This window comes from Gallinula chloropus, assembly GCF_964237585.1.
Source record: "Gallinula chloropus genome assembly, chromosome: 12".
Classification (NCBI taxonomy): Eukaryota; Metazoa; Chordata; class Aves; order Gruiformes; family Rallidae; genus Gallinula; species Gallinula chloropus.
The window spans coordinates 22,688,112-22,702,093 of record NC_140097.1 but is presented as its reverse complement, the minus strand read 5'-3'; the positions used below and the strand labels follow the sequence as shown (position 1 = coordinate 22,702,093).

General features: G+C 69.5%; 3 protein-coding genes across 3 annotated transcripts; 2 read left to right on the top strand and 1 right to left on the bottom strand.

Moving 5' to 3' along the window:
• Positions 1 to 2,793: 2,793 nt before the first annotated feature.
• Positions 2,794 to 4,482, bottom strand: LOC311196312 (putative protein-lysine deacylase ABHD14B). The gene is made up of 4 exons (XM_084269853.1): positions 4,280 to 4,482; positions 3,843 to 4,052; positions 3,426 to 3,667; positions 2,794 to 3,105 (listed from the first exon to the last, which is right to left on the bottom strand). The coding sequence occupies exons 2-4, from the start codon at positions 4,048 to 4,050 to the stop codon at positions 2,923 to 2,925; spliced, it is 633 nt and encodes a 210-aa protein (XP_084125979.1). The 5' UTR covers positions 4,051 to 4,052; positions 4,280 to 4,482; the 3' UTR covers positions 2,794 to 2,922.
• Positions 4,483 to 5,053: 571 nt separating this feature from the next.
• On the top strand, positions 5,054 to 6,995 carry ABHD14A (abhydrolase domain containing 14A). The gene is made up of 4 exons (XM_084269772.1): positions 5,054 to 5,488; positions 5,618 to 5,733; positions 6,084 to 6,319; positions 6,572 to 6,995. The coding sequence occupies exons 1-4, from the start codon at positions 5,232 to 5,234 to the stop codon at positions 6,872 to 6,874; spliced, it is 912 nt and encodes a 303-aa protein (XP_084125898.1). The 5' UTR covers positions 5,054 to 5,231; the 3' UTR covers positions 6,875 to 6,995.
• Positions 6,996 to 7,113: 118 nt separating this feature from the next.
• LOC311196271 (aminoacylase-1-like) lies at positions 7,114 to 13,358 on the top strand. The gene is made up of 15 exons (XM_084269802.1): positions 7,114 to 7,222; positions 7,971 to 8,103; positions 8,698 to 8,762; positions 9,584 to 9,688; positions 9,796 to 9,890; positions 10,052 to 10,128; positions 10,317 to 10,406; positions 10,580 to 10,636; positions 10,726 to 10,799; positions 10,925 to 10,974; positions 11,160 to 11,304; positions 11,399 to 11,467; positions 11,559 to 11,638; positions 12,599 to 12,659; positions 12,758 to 13,358. The coding sequence occupies exons 2-15, from the start codon at positions 7,995 to 7,997 to the stop codon at positions 12,920 to 12,922; spliced, it is 1,242 nt and encodes a 413-aa protein (XP_084125928.1). The 5' UTR covers positions 7,114 to 7,222; positions 7,971 to 7,994; the 3' UTR covers positions 12,923 to 13,358.
• The last annotated feature ends 624 nt before the right edge of the window (positions 13,359 to 13,982 follow it).

Below are 13,982 nucleotides of genomic sequence, written 5' to 3'. Positions count from 1 at the left end.
CAAAAAGCCCCATGACTGGGAGGAGGGGAAACTGAGGCAGGGGCAGTGCTATGCCCTCCCATCACAGGGGAGACCTGCATGGCCCCATGGCACCCGAGACCCCACCAGCATCCTGCGCCCCTTCCAGGAGCTCCCCAAAGGGATCTGCTGCTGGACATCTGCCTAAGCCTATGTGCAGTCCTTGGCCAGAGCCAGGGTGGCACCTTTGGGAAGCCGGGAGCTGGCTGGGGAGAAGGGGAGAAGCCTGGGGACTGTGCCTGAGGGATGGGGTTCGGTTTGCAGGTGCCTGCTGGGGCCGTGGCATGTGGGGTGGGAGGGGCAGAGCCAGCCTTAGTGGTCTCACAGGCTGCTGGAACCTTCCTCTTCCTCTTCCTCCTTCTCCCTTCCCCCTGCCCATGCGCAGAGTCCCAGGGGGAAACTGAGGCAAGGTCCCTGATGGATTCCACCAGCCTGACACAGACCATGGCATGATGCCCAGCGCACAATGCCACCGCACCCTACTGTGGTCCTCCCACCCCCCCCACCCCCACCAAGCGCCCCTCCAGCCCCTGTGTTTGGGGGACGGGGGGGGGCGGGGGGCGGCCGGGTGCCAGCGGCGTGGGGCCGGGAGGACAATCGCCGTGTGTCTGGGTGCGGGTGGGCGGCTGCGGCCCCGCTGGCTCCCGGCACGCCGGGCGATGCCAGGGCCTGGAACAAAGCCCCGGTGTGGGGCTGGGGCCCGTGCCTCGGCCACGGCGGGGAGGAGGGGGGTGGGGGTGGGGGGGGTGAGGGGGGCAGTTATTTTAGGTGCTGGCAGGACTCCCCACCACCGCGGCGCATCTCCCGCATCAGGGTAAAGGAGGAGGGGGGGGGGGGGGGGCGAGCTGGGCCCCACGGCCGGCGCCCCGGGGGTGCGGGGTCTGCATCCCCACCGCACCCGCGGCTGGGGAAGGGGCGAAGGTTGGGGGGGGAAGGGGGATGTTCCACTTCCCAATGGAGGCGGGGTGGGGGGGGGCCTGGAACAGGGGGTTGGGGAGGGGGGTAGGAATGAATCTCCCGGACCCCGCTCCGTGCGCGGGGCCGGGACAAAGGATCCCGCCGGGGAGAGGGACGGGGCCGCGGTGGGGCCGGCTGGGGGGTGGGGTGGGGGGGGGAGGGTGCCGGTGCCTCCCCACAGCCAGGGAAGGGGGTTCGCTGGGTGCTCTGCCCCGGGTGAGCCAGGCCGGCGGGGAGCCCGAAGGCCCCGGTGATGGGCACGGGCCACCTGCCCCGTCCGGCGGGGGCCGGGCACCGCCCGTCCTTCGGGGCACCTTCGGGCAGCAAAGGGCGGGCAGGGGACGCGGACACACACACGCGACACGCGGGGGATGGGGGGGGTGGGGGGTGGGGGGGGTGGGGCAGCCCCCAGCCCGTCCCGGGGAGGGGGGGTGGGGACCCACACCCCCTCTCTCCGCTCACCCCCCGGCAGGGAAGAAGGGCCCGGCGGGTACCTGTCCGTGCGCCTCGTCCCTCCGCTGCCCCGCTCAGTGCCACATTGTCCCCGCGGCGCCCGGCGCCACCCGGGGCAGGAACAATGAGCCGCTTGACAGGCCGGGCCAGGCTGGCAGCCCCGGCCCCCACCCCGGCCGCGCCGGGCCCCCCTCGCTCTTCCCCTCTCCCACATCCCTCCCTCCGGGATCCTATTACAGCGGATAAGAGACACTAAAAGGAACAATGCACCCTGGGTAAGGCCATCTGCCACCGCTGGGGACATTCCTGTCCCCCCCCCACACCCCCCCCTTTGGCTCACACATCGCCCCTCTTTGTGACTGACTGACTGGCTGCGGGTGTTTTTGTCCCTGGAAGCCGATCAGCTGGCAGGGCCCGGGGCTCAAGGACACCGGGCGGGCAGCGCGGGGCGGCCGGCACCCCAGGGCCCGCAGCACCCAGGGGTGCTGCTGGGGCGGGGACACACACACACACACACACACCAGGGAGGTAAACTGGACGGGGGGGCAGGGATGCTCCAGCCTGGGGGGGGTGGTCCTGCCTTACTGCCAAGGCAGGGACCAGCTCCTGTACCCCTGGCGCTGCCCCGTGCACCCTGCATGAGCGTCCTGTGCCCACCCACAAGTGTCCCCCCACCACCTCCTCCCTAACCCCCACCCCCCCCACCCCTCCCCCGCTACCTCTCCCACTTAATCCTCCTGGGCCCTGGCGTAAGCAGATAAAGCCCAGGCAGGCTCGGCGGGGAAGGAGGGGTGGGGTGGGGGGAGGTTGGGGGGCCACCCCTCAGCCAGCTCCATCTGTGCCCCCAAGTGCCCGGCACAGAAGCTCTGGGAGGGGGAAGGCAGGTGGTGGGCAGGGGGCTTGGCCCCCTGTCTGTCCAGCCAGACGTTTGTCAGGGCTCCCTGCCCGCCCCCCCCCCCATCTGCTCAGTACACCCTCCCCCCACACCTCCCCCGGGGCGCTGGGCTGCTGCCGTGTGCTGGAGCTGCTCGGTCCCTTTTTAAGCCCCTGTGGATTACCAGGGGCTTGGGGCGCATGCCAGGAGGAAGAGGAGGATGGAAAGGAGCCCAGCAGGCTGGGGACACGGGTGCCACCACCCTGGGAGGATCTACCTGTTCCTGAGCACAGCCCCCACGGACCATGGCACCCTCCATGGTCCTGCCAGAAGTCATGGGTGGGCGGTGGGAGCCTCACAGAGGGCAACTGTCCCCAAATATCCTGTCCCTTAGTGGCTGCCCCTCCCCTGCCATCACCCCCTGAACCCACTCAGGAGGTGGGCATCAGGAAGGAGGCAGAAGCAGCGGGCGGAAGGGGCCAGAAGAGCGGTCGCAGAGCTGGGGGTTTTATTTGGTCCTGGGGGAGGCCGGGTGGGGACACCAGCTGGGTGGGTGCAAGGCTGCACACGCAGGGTGAGGTGGGGCCAGCCACATCCCCCAGCCCCACGGCCCGTCCCGCTCACTCCAGCTGCTGCAGGAAGGCCAGGAGCCCGCGGTGCCACTCCTCCGGCTTGTCCAGGTAGCAGGCGTGCCCGGCGCCCTGCAGCACCAGCACCCGGTGCTCCGGGAGGTGCTGCAGGTTGTTCAGGCTGGTTTGGCCCAGCTCCGCATCCTGATCTCCGTACACAATCAGTGTGGGTGTCTGCAGAGGGGAAATGCACCCTGAACCTGCCCGCAGCACCCAGGCACCCGCTCCCCCCAGCCAGGCATCCCTGGGACTGGGATACGGAGGGAGACACTTGCCCTTCTCCCGCATCCACTCCAAGGGGAAACTGAAGCCCAGACTCCCAGGTCTCCTCATGTTCCCTCTTTCCTTCCCCTGACCCTATGGTCACATCCCTTCATCATCACACTCCCCTTTTCCAGTGGCAATGTGTTTTTGGGCCTGTTTGGTCCTTCCCCTGCCCCACCCCGGTGCCAGGGCCCCATCCTCATCCCCCTCCATCTCCCTCCAGGCCGTACTTTGATCTGAGAGTACTGCTCCGCCGTGAATTTCTCCGTGCAGATGGGTGCCACGGGCACGTAGGCCTTGAGCAGGTGGTTGTGCTGGAAGAGGAAGGGCAGGGCGTACATGCCACTGAGCGACGGGCTGACCACCACAGCTGGACCCAGGCACAGAGCCTCTGAAACTGCCTTCAGGAAAGCTCCCGGCGCTGGCTGGCCCACGGGAGCGGGGGCCACGGCGTCCTTCGAGCGCCCCAGCCCTGAGCCCATGGGAGACAGAAGTTGCCCTGTCATGCTTCCTGCCGCCTTGCATGGGAGAGAAGCTGGCACGGCACGGCAGGGATGCTGGGCTTGCCACCCTGGCTCCTCCGTGAGCGGCTGCGTCAGCTCCTCTGGGCCTTGCTCAGGGGCCAGGCTCCCTGCTGTGTGCCTTACCGGGCAGGTCGATAGCCAGGGCTCGGTAGCCGCTCTGGGCCAGCGTGGCCAGGGTCTGGAGCTGCAGCCAGGTGTCGGAGGAGAAGCGGATGCCGTGCAGCAGCAGCACCGACAGCCTGGGTGCCGTCTGCGCCGGCTCGGCCCGGCGGTAAAACAGGCTCTGGCCGTCCACAGCAACGGTGCCCTCGGTGATCTGCGGGGCTGCCATGCCTGGGGGGGGGGTTGGAAGAGCTGTCTGGGGCCCTGATGGGCCCCGAGCACAGTGCCACCGAGCAGAAGGGGGGTGGTGGTGGTGGGCAGCCGGGCTCCCGGCACCGGGGCCCAGCTGCGGCTGGAAGTAGCGCTGGGAAAGGGGGAGGTGTCACACCGCAGCACCCCCGCCTTGCGCCCGGCCCTGCCTCAGTTTCCCCGCCCGGCACAGGGCCGGCGGCCCTTACCTGCTCCTCCGCCCCCTGCGCCGGCCGCCGTGCGCCTCCCGCTCCCCTCCGCACCGCGGGGCTGGGGGGTGCCGCGCCCCGGGTCCAAAGGCCGGCGGGGCGGGGGCGGGACGGGGAGCGGCGGGGCTGCCACACGGAGCGCGGGGCCCGGGGCGGCCCGCGGGACTGCCGCCGCCTGCCGAACCCAGCCGAGCGCGGCCGAGCCCAGCCGAGCCGAGCCGAGAGCCTGCCCGAGCCGAGCCGAGCCGAACGCGGCCGAGCCGAGAGCCCTGCCCGAGCCGAGCCGAGCGCGACCGAGCCAAGAGCCCTGCCCGAGCCGAGCCCAGCCGAGCGCGGCCGAGCCGAGCCGAGTGCCCTGCCCGAGCCGAGCCGAGCCGAGCCGAGTGCCCTGCCCGAACCGAGCGCGGCCGAGCCGAGCCGAGAGCCCTGCCCGAGCCGAGCCGAGCTCAGCCGAGCGCGGCCGAGCCGAGCCGAGCTCGAGCCGAACCCCAGGCGAGCTCCAGCGAGCCCCGCCGAGTCCTGCTCGAGCACCGCCGAGCCGAGAGCCCTGCCCGAGCCGAGCCCAACTCCGCCGAGCCGGGCCCGAGCTCTGCCGAGTTTAGCCGAGCCGAGCCGAACTCCGCCGACGCCCCGCCCAGCCGGGGTCTCTTTCCCAGGCCTGGGTCCCGGCTCAGTGTGCAGGGTTCCGGCTGGCAGCCCCCGGCGCCTGCAACGCGGCGTTCTCCCGGCAGGCGGAGCCTGGGGCCGCCAGGGGGAAGCGGGGGGGGGCGCCGCATGTCCCGGCCGGGGCTGAGGGGCGGCGGCAGCCGGCGGGAGCCCGTGGGGCCGGGCGGGAGCCGCAGGCCGGGTCGGAGCTGAGAGCGCCGCGGTCCGGGCCCCGCGCCCCCCGCAGCGGCCGGGTTCGGGGCTTCCAGCCCCGCGGCGCCGGTTTCCTGCTCGGGGGGGAGCGGAGATGCCGCTCTCCCGCGGCCGCCCGGGGCTGCTGCTGCTGCTGCTGCTCGGGGCGCTCCTCGCCCTCGGGTTCTACCTCCTGCTGCCGGCCGCCCGGCACGGGCAGCGCTCGGTGGGCGCGCAGCCCGGCGCGGGGGAGCGGGGCAGGGGGGCGGCCAGCGCCACGGCGCGCACGGGGCTGGCGGCCGGGCAGCCCCCCGTCTTCTACAGGGAGATTCCCGCAGGGCCCCGGGCCGGCGGCGCCGCCAGCCCTGGGAGGTGGGTCAGCCCCTGGCTGCTGGGGGGGGGGTGGTGGTGAAGGGGCTTCGCCAGCCCTCCCAGCTGCAGGGCGGCTGCAGGCACGGCGGCGGCCCTGACCCCCCTTCCTGCCTGTCTTCCCGACCGCAGGCCTGCTGTCCTGTTCCTGCACGGCCAGGCTTTTACCTCCGAGACGTGGGAGGCCTTGGGCACGCTGGCGCTGCTGGCTGGAGAAGGCTACCGCACGGTCGCCATAGATCTGCCCGGTAGGAGCATGGCACGGGGCTTACGTTGATCCCACTGGGAAGCTCTGGGCCCCTACCCCAGCCACCGGTGGGCTCTGGAGCTCCTCAAGGAGCTGGCAGTGGTCCGTGGGGCAGTACTCCTGGGGCTCGCTTCCTCCTGGGCATTGCTCTCCATGGCTGCCCAGGCGCTCTGGCTGGGCCTGGCGTGCTCCAGGCAACGTGTGGCTGTTGCTCCAGCAGCGCTGGGGTGTTCTCGGTTGCCTGGTTTCTCTTGAGGCTGGCTGAGTCCCCAGGGCAGAGACCACTGCAGGCTGTGTGAGCCCCCCCCCCCGCCCCGCTGCGTGCCCACCCTGCCCTCTGCCCTGTGCCAGGCTATGGGGATTCGCCCCCAGCAGAGACAGTGACTACGGAGCAGGGGCGGGTGGCCTTCCTGGACCGTGTCCTCCAGCAGCTGGGCATGTGGAAGCCTGTCCTTGTCAGCCCCTCCATGAGCGGCCGCTTTGCCCTGCCCTTCCTCCTGGCGCAAGGGGACCGGCTGGCCGGCTTCGTGCCCATTGCACCCGTGGGCACCAAGGACTACACTGCAGAGCAGTACCAGCGGGTCCAGGTGAGCTGGGTTCCTGGGTGGTCCTTGGGGGCTGGTGTCCCTCCTGGGCCAGTGGTGTGGAGGGTGGGGTGGCCCTGTTTGGGGGTAAGGGGCACCTATATGCCCCAGCTGGCGGGGGGGGGGAGGCGGCACTTGCCTTCCATTGGCTTTGCAGCCCCCGTGGTGACAGATGGAGGTGGGCATTGCCCAGGGGAAGGGCGGTGCTCGTGTCCCCCTCTGACACCCGCTCGGGTTTTATCTCCTCTCACAAAGACACCCACGCTGATCCTGTACGGTGCCCGTGACACCAGCCTGGGTCGCCAGGCCCTGCAGAGCCTGCAGCACCTCCCCGAGCACCGTGTGGCCGTGCTGCCCGGTGCCGGCCATGCCTGCTACCTGGACAAGCCGCAGGACTTCCACCGGGCACTGCTGGGCTTCCTGCACCAGCTGGAGCAAAGCAACGCCCCGGCCCCGCTGAGCAGAGGACGGGGAGCCGGGACACCCCTGGGACGGGGGGCACGGGCGGCTGGCGGGGGTGCCACAAGCCCCCCTTTTGGGGTCACTCTTTTGGGGTGACCCCGGGGGATGGGAGCAGAGGGTGTCCCTTGCAGGCGGGTGGGGGGTGTCACCCTGTTGTTCCCAGCTCAATAAAGTGATGCTGCTCTCGGGCTCCGCGTGTCCTCCGGCGCCGGGGGGCTCCCTGGGCGCCGCGTCTCTGCCTCCGGCGCGGGCAGGCGCTGCCAAACCCGACACCCCCACGCCCCCCAAAACCTTCCTGTGCCTCCCTGCCCGCGTCCTACCGGCTGCGGGGCGGAACGGGGCGGAGCGGGGCCGGGGCGGAATGGAACGGGGCCGGCCGGGGCGGAGCGGAACGGGCTCGGGCCGGAGGGGCCCCGGGCAGGCGCCGGCGGCAGCAACGCGGAGGTAGGGCCGGCCGGGGGAACGAACGGGACAGGGGCTGGGGCCGGCAGCGGGCGGGGGGCTGCCCCGGGGCCTCCGTGTCCCCACCAGCCAGCGCAGGCCCCTCCCGCGCTCTCCTGCACCCCGCCCCGTGCCCCTCTGCGCCCCGGAACCCCCTCGCACCCCCGCTCTGCCTCCGCACGCCCCCTTCGCCCCGCTGCTCGGCGCTTCTCCCCGCACCCCTAACCGCGGTACTCTGCACCCCCCCGTACACCCTCGCAGCCTGAGTCGGGGTGTCTCCACCCCCCCTGCACCCCAGTAGCGCACCCCCCACCCAGCCCCTGTGCCCCACGCACGGTGCCCTGCGCTCCCCACAGCTCTAACCAGGGACCCCCCCTCCCCGCGGCCCCCCCATGGTACCCCTGCAACCCACCCGTGTCCCTTTGCACCCCTAACCCTGGTCCCCCTGCACCCCTCTCACAGCCGCTCCCACCCCCTGCAGTGTTCCCCCTCCCTGGGTGCCCCGAAGCACCCCACATCCTGCTGCAGGAACGTGCGCTTTTGGGGGGGCAGGATGGAAGGCTGGGGGACACACACACTCCATCCTGCCCCATTCCCAGCTGGGGACACTTGTCCCGTGCTGGCAGTGTCCCAGGACTCCCACCAGGGGAGACCTTTGCCCCATCCTGCTTCAGTTTCTGCGGTGACCAAGCCTGCGGCGGACTTTGGAGGGGCCGGTGGGCGATTAAGCGTCTCGCCACTCCTCTTCCAGAGCCTTCCAGCCCCGCTCCCCGACATGGCACCCGGGAAGCCTGGGAAGAGCACGGGGGCCTCGGAGAACCCCTCGGTGACGCTTTTCCGGGAGTACCTGAGGATTGACACCATCCACCCCAAACCTGACTACGGTGAGGATGGGGGGGCCGGGCCGGGAGCCCCTTGGGGATCTGGTGAGGTGGCTTTGCAGTTCTGCTCTTTGGACCCAGGTGCCCCAGTCCTCGGCTGGGTCTGGTTTGGATGGTGGCGTTAGGGAGCCGACACATTCCTGCCTTATCTCCGTCGGCACCTTTGGTGTGGGGCAAGGGACACCTTGAGTGTGGGTGCTGCTTGTTTCCCTGTGCCCTTTTCCACGCTGCCCTGGCTCTGGGGCGGGGTGCTTGTGGCAACCCCATGTACATCTTCTGCCCGTGTTTCCATCCTCCCACTGGAGTCCATCGAGGTTTATTCACTGGTGAGGAGCTCCCAAAACTCCCCTGGAGGGCAGCTCCCATGGAGTCACCTCTTCAGCTTTTATCTTCTCATGTCCCCAGAAGGACAGTGACACGCTGCTCCTGCCCCTGCCCCCGGCCACTTCTTGTGCCCAGGATCTCCATCCCCTGTCCCCTCCAGTCACTCTTTCCTTGTCCTGGGAGCCTGGGAGAGCCCCGGGGGGTGGGGGAGGGTTGTGGTGAGAGGGGAGGAGATCCTGATGTCACTCCAGGCATCCCCCCCTTCCTTCCCAGATGCAGCTGTCCGGTTTCTGGAGCGCGTCGGCACGGACCTGGGCTTGGCCTGCCAGAAAGTGGAGGTGAGCAAGGCGAGGAGCAGCCCCTGGTCCATCCATCCATTTGTCCATCTGTCTGTGCCCTGGTGACTGGGCTGGTCTCCTCCCTGCCCAGAGCCTGGAGCTGGGCAGGGGTGAATCTCCTCTGCCTGTAATCCCCCGCTGACCTTCCGTAAGCCTGTACCAGGCTGCTCCCTGCTGACCTTTGTGGCTGCTGGTGCTATGATTAGCTGGGGACCTGGCAGGGTCACACTGGCTGGGGATGTCCCTCCTGCGGGGCACCAGCTGTCCCGGGGGGCTGCCTGGCACTGGAAAAGGTGTGGGGTTCATCTCTGCTCATCTGCCTGCGCTGCAGCCCCCAGCTTGTGCATGGGCAGAGGGTCCAGCTGGCTGTGGGGCCTGCCCCTGCCTGCCCCTGCCTGCCCCTGCCTGCCCCTGTCTGCCCCTGTCTGCACCCTGCCAGCCCCTGCCAGTCCCTGCCTGCACCCTGCCAGCCCCTGCCAGCACCCTGCCAGCCCCTGCCAGCCCCTGCCTGCACCCTGCCAGCCCCTGCCAGTCCCTGCCTGCACCCTGCCAGTCCCTGCCTGCACCCTGCCAGACCCTGTCTGCCCCTGCCAGCCCCTGCCTGCACCCTGCCAGCCCCTGCCAGTCCCTGCCTGCACCCTGCCAGCCCCTGCCTGCACCCTGTCTGCCCCTGCCTGCCCCGCTGCCCTCCCAGCTGAGCCAGGAGGGACCTGCTGGCTGGCACCAAGGACCATATCCCAGCTGATGCTTCCCAGCTCCCTGCCCAGTGCCAGCCCCTCTGTCCCCAGGCTGGCCTGGCGACATCCCAGCCTCTCCCCTAGGTGTGCCAGGGCCGCGTGGTGCTGATCCTGAGCTGGCAGGGCACCGACCCCCACCTGCGCTCCATCCTCCTCAACTCCCACACCGACGTCGTGCCCGTCTTCGAGGTGCGGGGATGGGGCGAGGGGTGGCACGGGCATGGGGGGGGGGGACACAGGGGGGGCAGGTGCCACCCCGTGGTGCCCTCGGCTGTCACGGCTGCTGCTGCCCGCAGGAGCACTGGACGTACCCCCCCTTGGAGGCTGTGAAGGACTCGCAGGGCAACATCTATGCCCGGGGTGCCCAGGACATGAAGTGTGTCTCCATCCAGTGAGTGGAGGGAGGGCGCTCGGTGTGAGGGTGCCTCTGAGGGATGTGGGACGGGATGCCACTGTCCCCAGGGTCTCTGCCACTGCTTGGTGCCCCCCAGGGTGGCTCGGGGCACACCAGCCCGTCCTCCATGACACCCTGGCCCTGCCTTCTCCCCACAGGTACCTGGAGGCCATCCGGAGACTGAAGGCCGAGGGAAAGTGTTTTGCCCGCACCATCCACCTCACCTTTGTGCCTGGTGAGTCCCCTGGGTGTCCCCCCCCTCTCAGGGGGACAGGAGGGACAGGCACCCTCCCACCAGCCCCCTTGGACTGCGAGCCCCCCTACCTAAGTTTGGGGCTGGAGGGGTGGCGTGGAAGGAGGACAGGGGGTGTTGGGCTGGGGGACGCCCCGCTTCCTTCCTCCACGCCAGGCTGTGCCCCGCAGACGAGGAGGTGGGTGGACACAAGGGCATGGAGATGTTCGTGCAGCGCCCCGAGTTCCAAGCGCTCAACGTGGGCTTTGCCATGGATGAAGGTGAGCGTGGCAGGGCTCCCCTGGGCTCCCCAGGGCACTGGCACCCAGCACAGCTTCTCAGGACCACCTCAGGGGTCGTGCCAGCTGGGAGGGGCAGTGCTGCCCGGGCAGCACGGAGGGGGGACACATGGCACCCCGTCCCTCCCTGAGCCCCCCACCTGTGCCCGCTGCAGGTCTGGCCAGCCCCTCCGACACCTTCAGTGTGTTCTATGGGGAGAAGAGCCCATGGTGTGAGTAACCGCTGCCCCAGTGCCCTGTCTGCCAGGCAGCGGGCACTGGGCACCCTGCTCAGTGCCCCCCTCTCCCCCCACGGCCGCAGGGATAAAGGTGAAGTGTGTGGGCAGCCCCGGGCACGGGTCCCGTTTCATCAGCAACACGGCGGCTGAGAAGATGGTAAGAGAGGGGGGTACATGTGGTGTACCCCCCCTCCCCTGCCCCCAACACCCCGTGCCCACCCTGGGGGCTGCCAGGTGCCTGTCTGCCGGGCTGGGCTGCACTCACTGCCCCTCCTTCCCCAGCACAAAGTCATCACCTCCTTCCTGGCCTTCAGGGAGAGCGAGAAGCAGAGGTAGGAGACAGGTGGCTTTGGTTTGGTCAGTGGAGGGGTCCTGGGGATCCCAAGCCAGGCTCTGACCCAGCACCACTGCCCCGTGCCTCAGTTTCCCCATTGGGGAGGAGTGGGGCTGGGGGGTGGGGAAGCACTTCCCCTCCTCCCCGGGTGGTGGAGGGTGACTCTCCCTTGCATCTCCTGAGGCTCAAGTCCGACTCAAGCCTGACCCTGGGGGATGTCACCTCTCTCAACCTGACCATGCTGGAGGGGGGTGTCTCCTTCAACGTGGTGCCCTCCGAGATGGCAGCCGGCTTTGACATCCGCATCCCACCCACCGTGGACCTGAAGGTGGGTGTTCCACCAGCCCCCCTGGCAGGGGGGAATACCCCCCCCTGGGTTGGGGAATACCCCGCTCAGACCCCTCCTCTGCTCCCTGCCTCAGGTCTTTGAGGAGCAGGTGGCTGCGTGGTGCCGGGCTGCCGGGGACGGCGTCACCTACGAGTTTCACCAGGTGAGGAGTCTGGGCCACCTGGGCACATGGTGCCCATCTGGCCCCCCATGCCTGCACCCCCTGCCCCTCATTTGCCCTGTCCCTCCCTCAGAAATGCATGGACCAGCACGTCACCTCCACCGAGGAGTCAGACCCGTGGTGGAAAGCCTTCAGCGGTGTCTGCAGGGACATGTGAGTAGTGTCCCCAGGGAGGGCAGGACCCTGCCAGGGACATTGTCTGGTGGGGGCTGGGGGCTCCTTGGTTGTGCCTGGGATCATGGCACAGGAGGAGATGCTCAGTGCTGTGCCAGGGCACTGCCCCGTGCTCCCTGGAAGGGATGGGATGGGGTGTCTGGGATGGCACCACCCCATGCCCACAGAAGGGATGGGATGGGAGGTCTGGGATGGCACCACCCCGTGCCTTCCAAAAGGGATGGGATGGGGTGTCTGGGATGGCATCACCCTGTGCCTTCCAAAAGGGATGGGATGGGGTGTCTGGGATGGCACCACCCCGTGCCTTCCAAAAGGGATGGGATGGGGTGTCTGGGATGGCACCACCCTGTGCCTTCCAAAAGGGATGGGATGGGGTGTCTGGGATGTCACCATCGCGTGCCCCCAGAAGGGATGGGATGGGAGGTCTGGGATGGCATCACCCTGTGCCTTCCAAAAGGGATGGGATGGGGTGTCTGGGATGGCACCACCCCATGCCCACAGAAGGGATGGGATGGGAGGTCTGGGATGGCACCACCCTGTGCCTTCCAAAAGGGATGGGGTGTCTGGGATGGCACCACCTTGTGCCCCCAGAAGGGATGGGGTGTCTGGGATGGCACCATCGCGTGCCCCCAGAAGGGATGGGATGGGAGGTCTGGGATGGCACCACCCTGTGCCTTCCAAAAGGGATGGGATGGGGTGTCTGGGATGGCACCACCTCGTGCCCCCAGAAGGGATGGGGTGTCTGGGATGGCACCGCCCCGTGCCCACAGAAGGGATGGGATGAGGTGTCTGGGATGGCACCACCTCGTGCCCACAGAAGGGATGGGATGGAGGATCCGGCAGAGCTCGGGGACCCTCCTGGTGCAGTCTCTTTGCCAGTGGGGTGGCAGAGGGACAGGGGGGACACCTAAGTACTGACGCTGGGTCCTAATTTGTCAGGAAGCTGCAGCTCAAGCTCGAGATCTTCCCAGCTGCCACCGACAGCCGCTACATCCGAGCGGTGAGTGCGACGCGGCGGGGCCGTGGGTCCCCCAGCCGGGGCCAGGCCTGCAGCCCCAAAGCGGGGGCCCGCGGCTCACCCCACGCCCCCATCCCCAGGCGGGACACCCTGCCATCGGCTTCTCGCCCATGAACCGCACCCCGGTGCTGCTCCACGACCACAACGAGTTCCTCAACGAGCAAGTCTTCCTGCGGGGCATCGACATCTACGCCCGCCTGCTGCCCGCCCTGGCCTCGGTGCCCCCGCTGCCCGCCGAGGGCTGAGCGCCCGGCGCGGGGCAGGAGGGGAGGTGCCGGGCAGCAGGGTGCAATGGGCTGAGAGGGGGTGGGCACACCAAATGCCTGCCAGTGTGCCCGGGACCCCACGGGCATCACGCTGCGCTCGGGGCTGGCCCAGTGGTGATGCTGGTGCTGAGCGTCCTGGCTGTGTGCCCTCAGAATCTGGGTCCCCTTGGGGTGGTTGTGTGCTCCTTGCTGGGGTGCCACTGGAGCCCTCCTGCCCTCTCCGGGGGGTCAGCAGTGCCTACCCCTGTCCTCGTGCTTCCCCTGGCTGCGCTGGCAGGGGGAAGGGGTGGCTGGTGCCCTGCTCTGCCCGCCTGCGCCTTGTTCCTCCTGCCCACACCAGGGCAGCTGGGGCCGGTGCCCCCCCCATCCTCCCCATGCAAGTCAATAAATCCCCTTGGTAAGCACGGCCAGGAGCAGGGGGGGGTCTGTCTGTCTGTCTGTCTGTCTGTCTGTCCATGGCACTATCTGTCTGGGGGTGCCCAGGCACCACCGAGTTCCTGGGCGTGGTGGGAGCGCTCCCCAATGCCCTGGGTTTGCTGGGCAGAGTATCCCCCCCCTTCCCCCCCTGCCCCGGGCAGGCGCTGAGGCTGCTCCAGCTCATCCTCGGGGTGCCGAGGGGAGCCGGGTGCTGCGTCTCATCCCGCTCCCTCCTCCCATCGGCCCCGCGCAGCTCCCCAAACCCTGGGGCCCGGGCAGGCAGCGTGCGGGTCCGGGCAGGCAGCACCCACGTCCTGCCGGAGCTGCCCGTACCCCGCTCCCTGCTGCTCCCCGCGGCGCTGGATGCGGCCCCGGGCCAGCCAGGGCCTGTCTCACCCAACCACCTGTCCCTGCCCCAGCGCAGGGGTTTGGGGTGGGGGCTGCTCCCCGAGCGGGACCCCCCTCCCTCCCCCTGTTCTCCTTGCCGCACCCCTGGGGGCTGTGGGAGGACTGCGGGGTGACGCTGGGCAGGGCTGGAGGGTGGGATGGGGCAGCGATGCGGGAGAAGCCACGCACGCCCGGGCTCCTCCAGCAACGGGGGGAAACCCGAGGCCTTTTTTTT

Excerpts from the sequence above, each read along its gene's own strand:
- LOC311196312 (XM_084269853.1), bottom strand. The coding sequence starts at position 4,050 with ATGGCAGCCCCGCAGATCACCGAGGGCACCGTTGCTGTGGACGGCCAG. Across the intron at positions 3,668-3,842 it reads CCTGGCTATCGACCTGCCCG|GGCTGGGGCGCTCGAAGGAC; the intron begins GTAAGGCACACA and ends CCATGGGCTCAG. Across the intron at positions 3,106-3,425 it reads AGCAGTACTCTCAGATCAAA|ACACCCACACTGATTGTGTA; the intron begins GTACGGCCTGGA and ends TCCCCTCTGCAG.
- LOC311196271 (XM_084269802.1), top strand. The coding sequence starts at position 7,995 with ATGGCACCCGGGAAGCCTGGGAAGAGCACGGGGGCCTCGGAGAACCCC. Across the intron at positions 8,763-9,583 it reads TGGCCTGCCAGAAAGTGGAG|GTGTGCCAGGGCCGCGTGGT; the intron begins GTGAGCAAGGCG and ends CCTCTCCCCTAG. Across the intron at positions 11,305-11,398 it reads CACCCACCGTGGACCTGAAG|GTCTTTGAGGAGCAGGTGGC; the intron begins GTGGGTGTTCCA and ends TCCCTGCCTCAG.
- ABHD14A (XM_084269772.1), top strand. The coding sequence starts at position 5,232 with ATGCCGCTCTCCCGCGGCCGCCCGGGGCTGCTGCTGCTGCTGCTGCTC. Across the intron at positions 5,489-5,617 it reads GGCGCCGCCAGCCCTGGGAG|GCCTGCTGTCCTGTTCCTGC; the intron begins GTGGGTCAGCCC and ends TCCCGACCGCAG. Across the intron at positions 5,734-6,083 it reads GGTCGCCATAGATCTGCCCG|GCTATGGGGATTCGCCCCCA; the intron begins GTAGGAGCATGG and ends GCCCTGTGCCAG.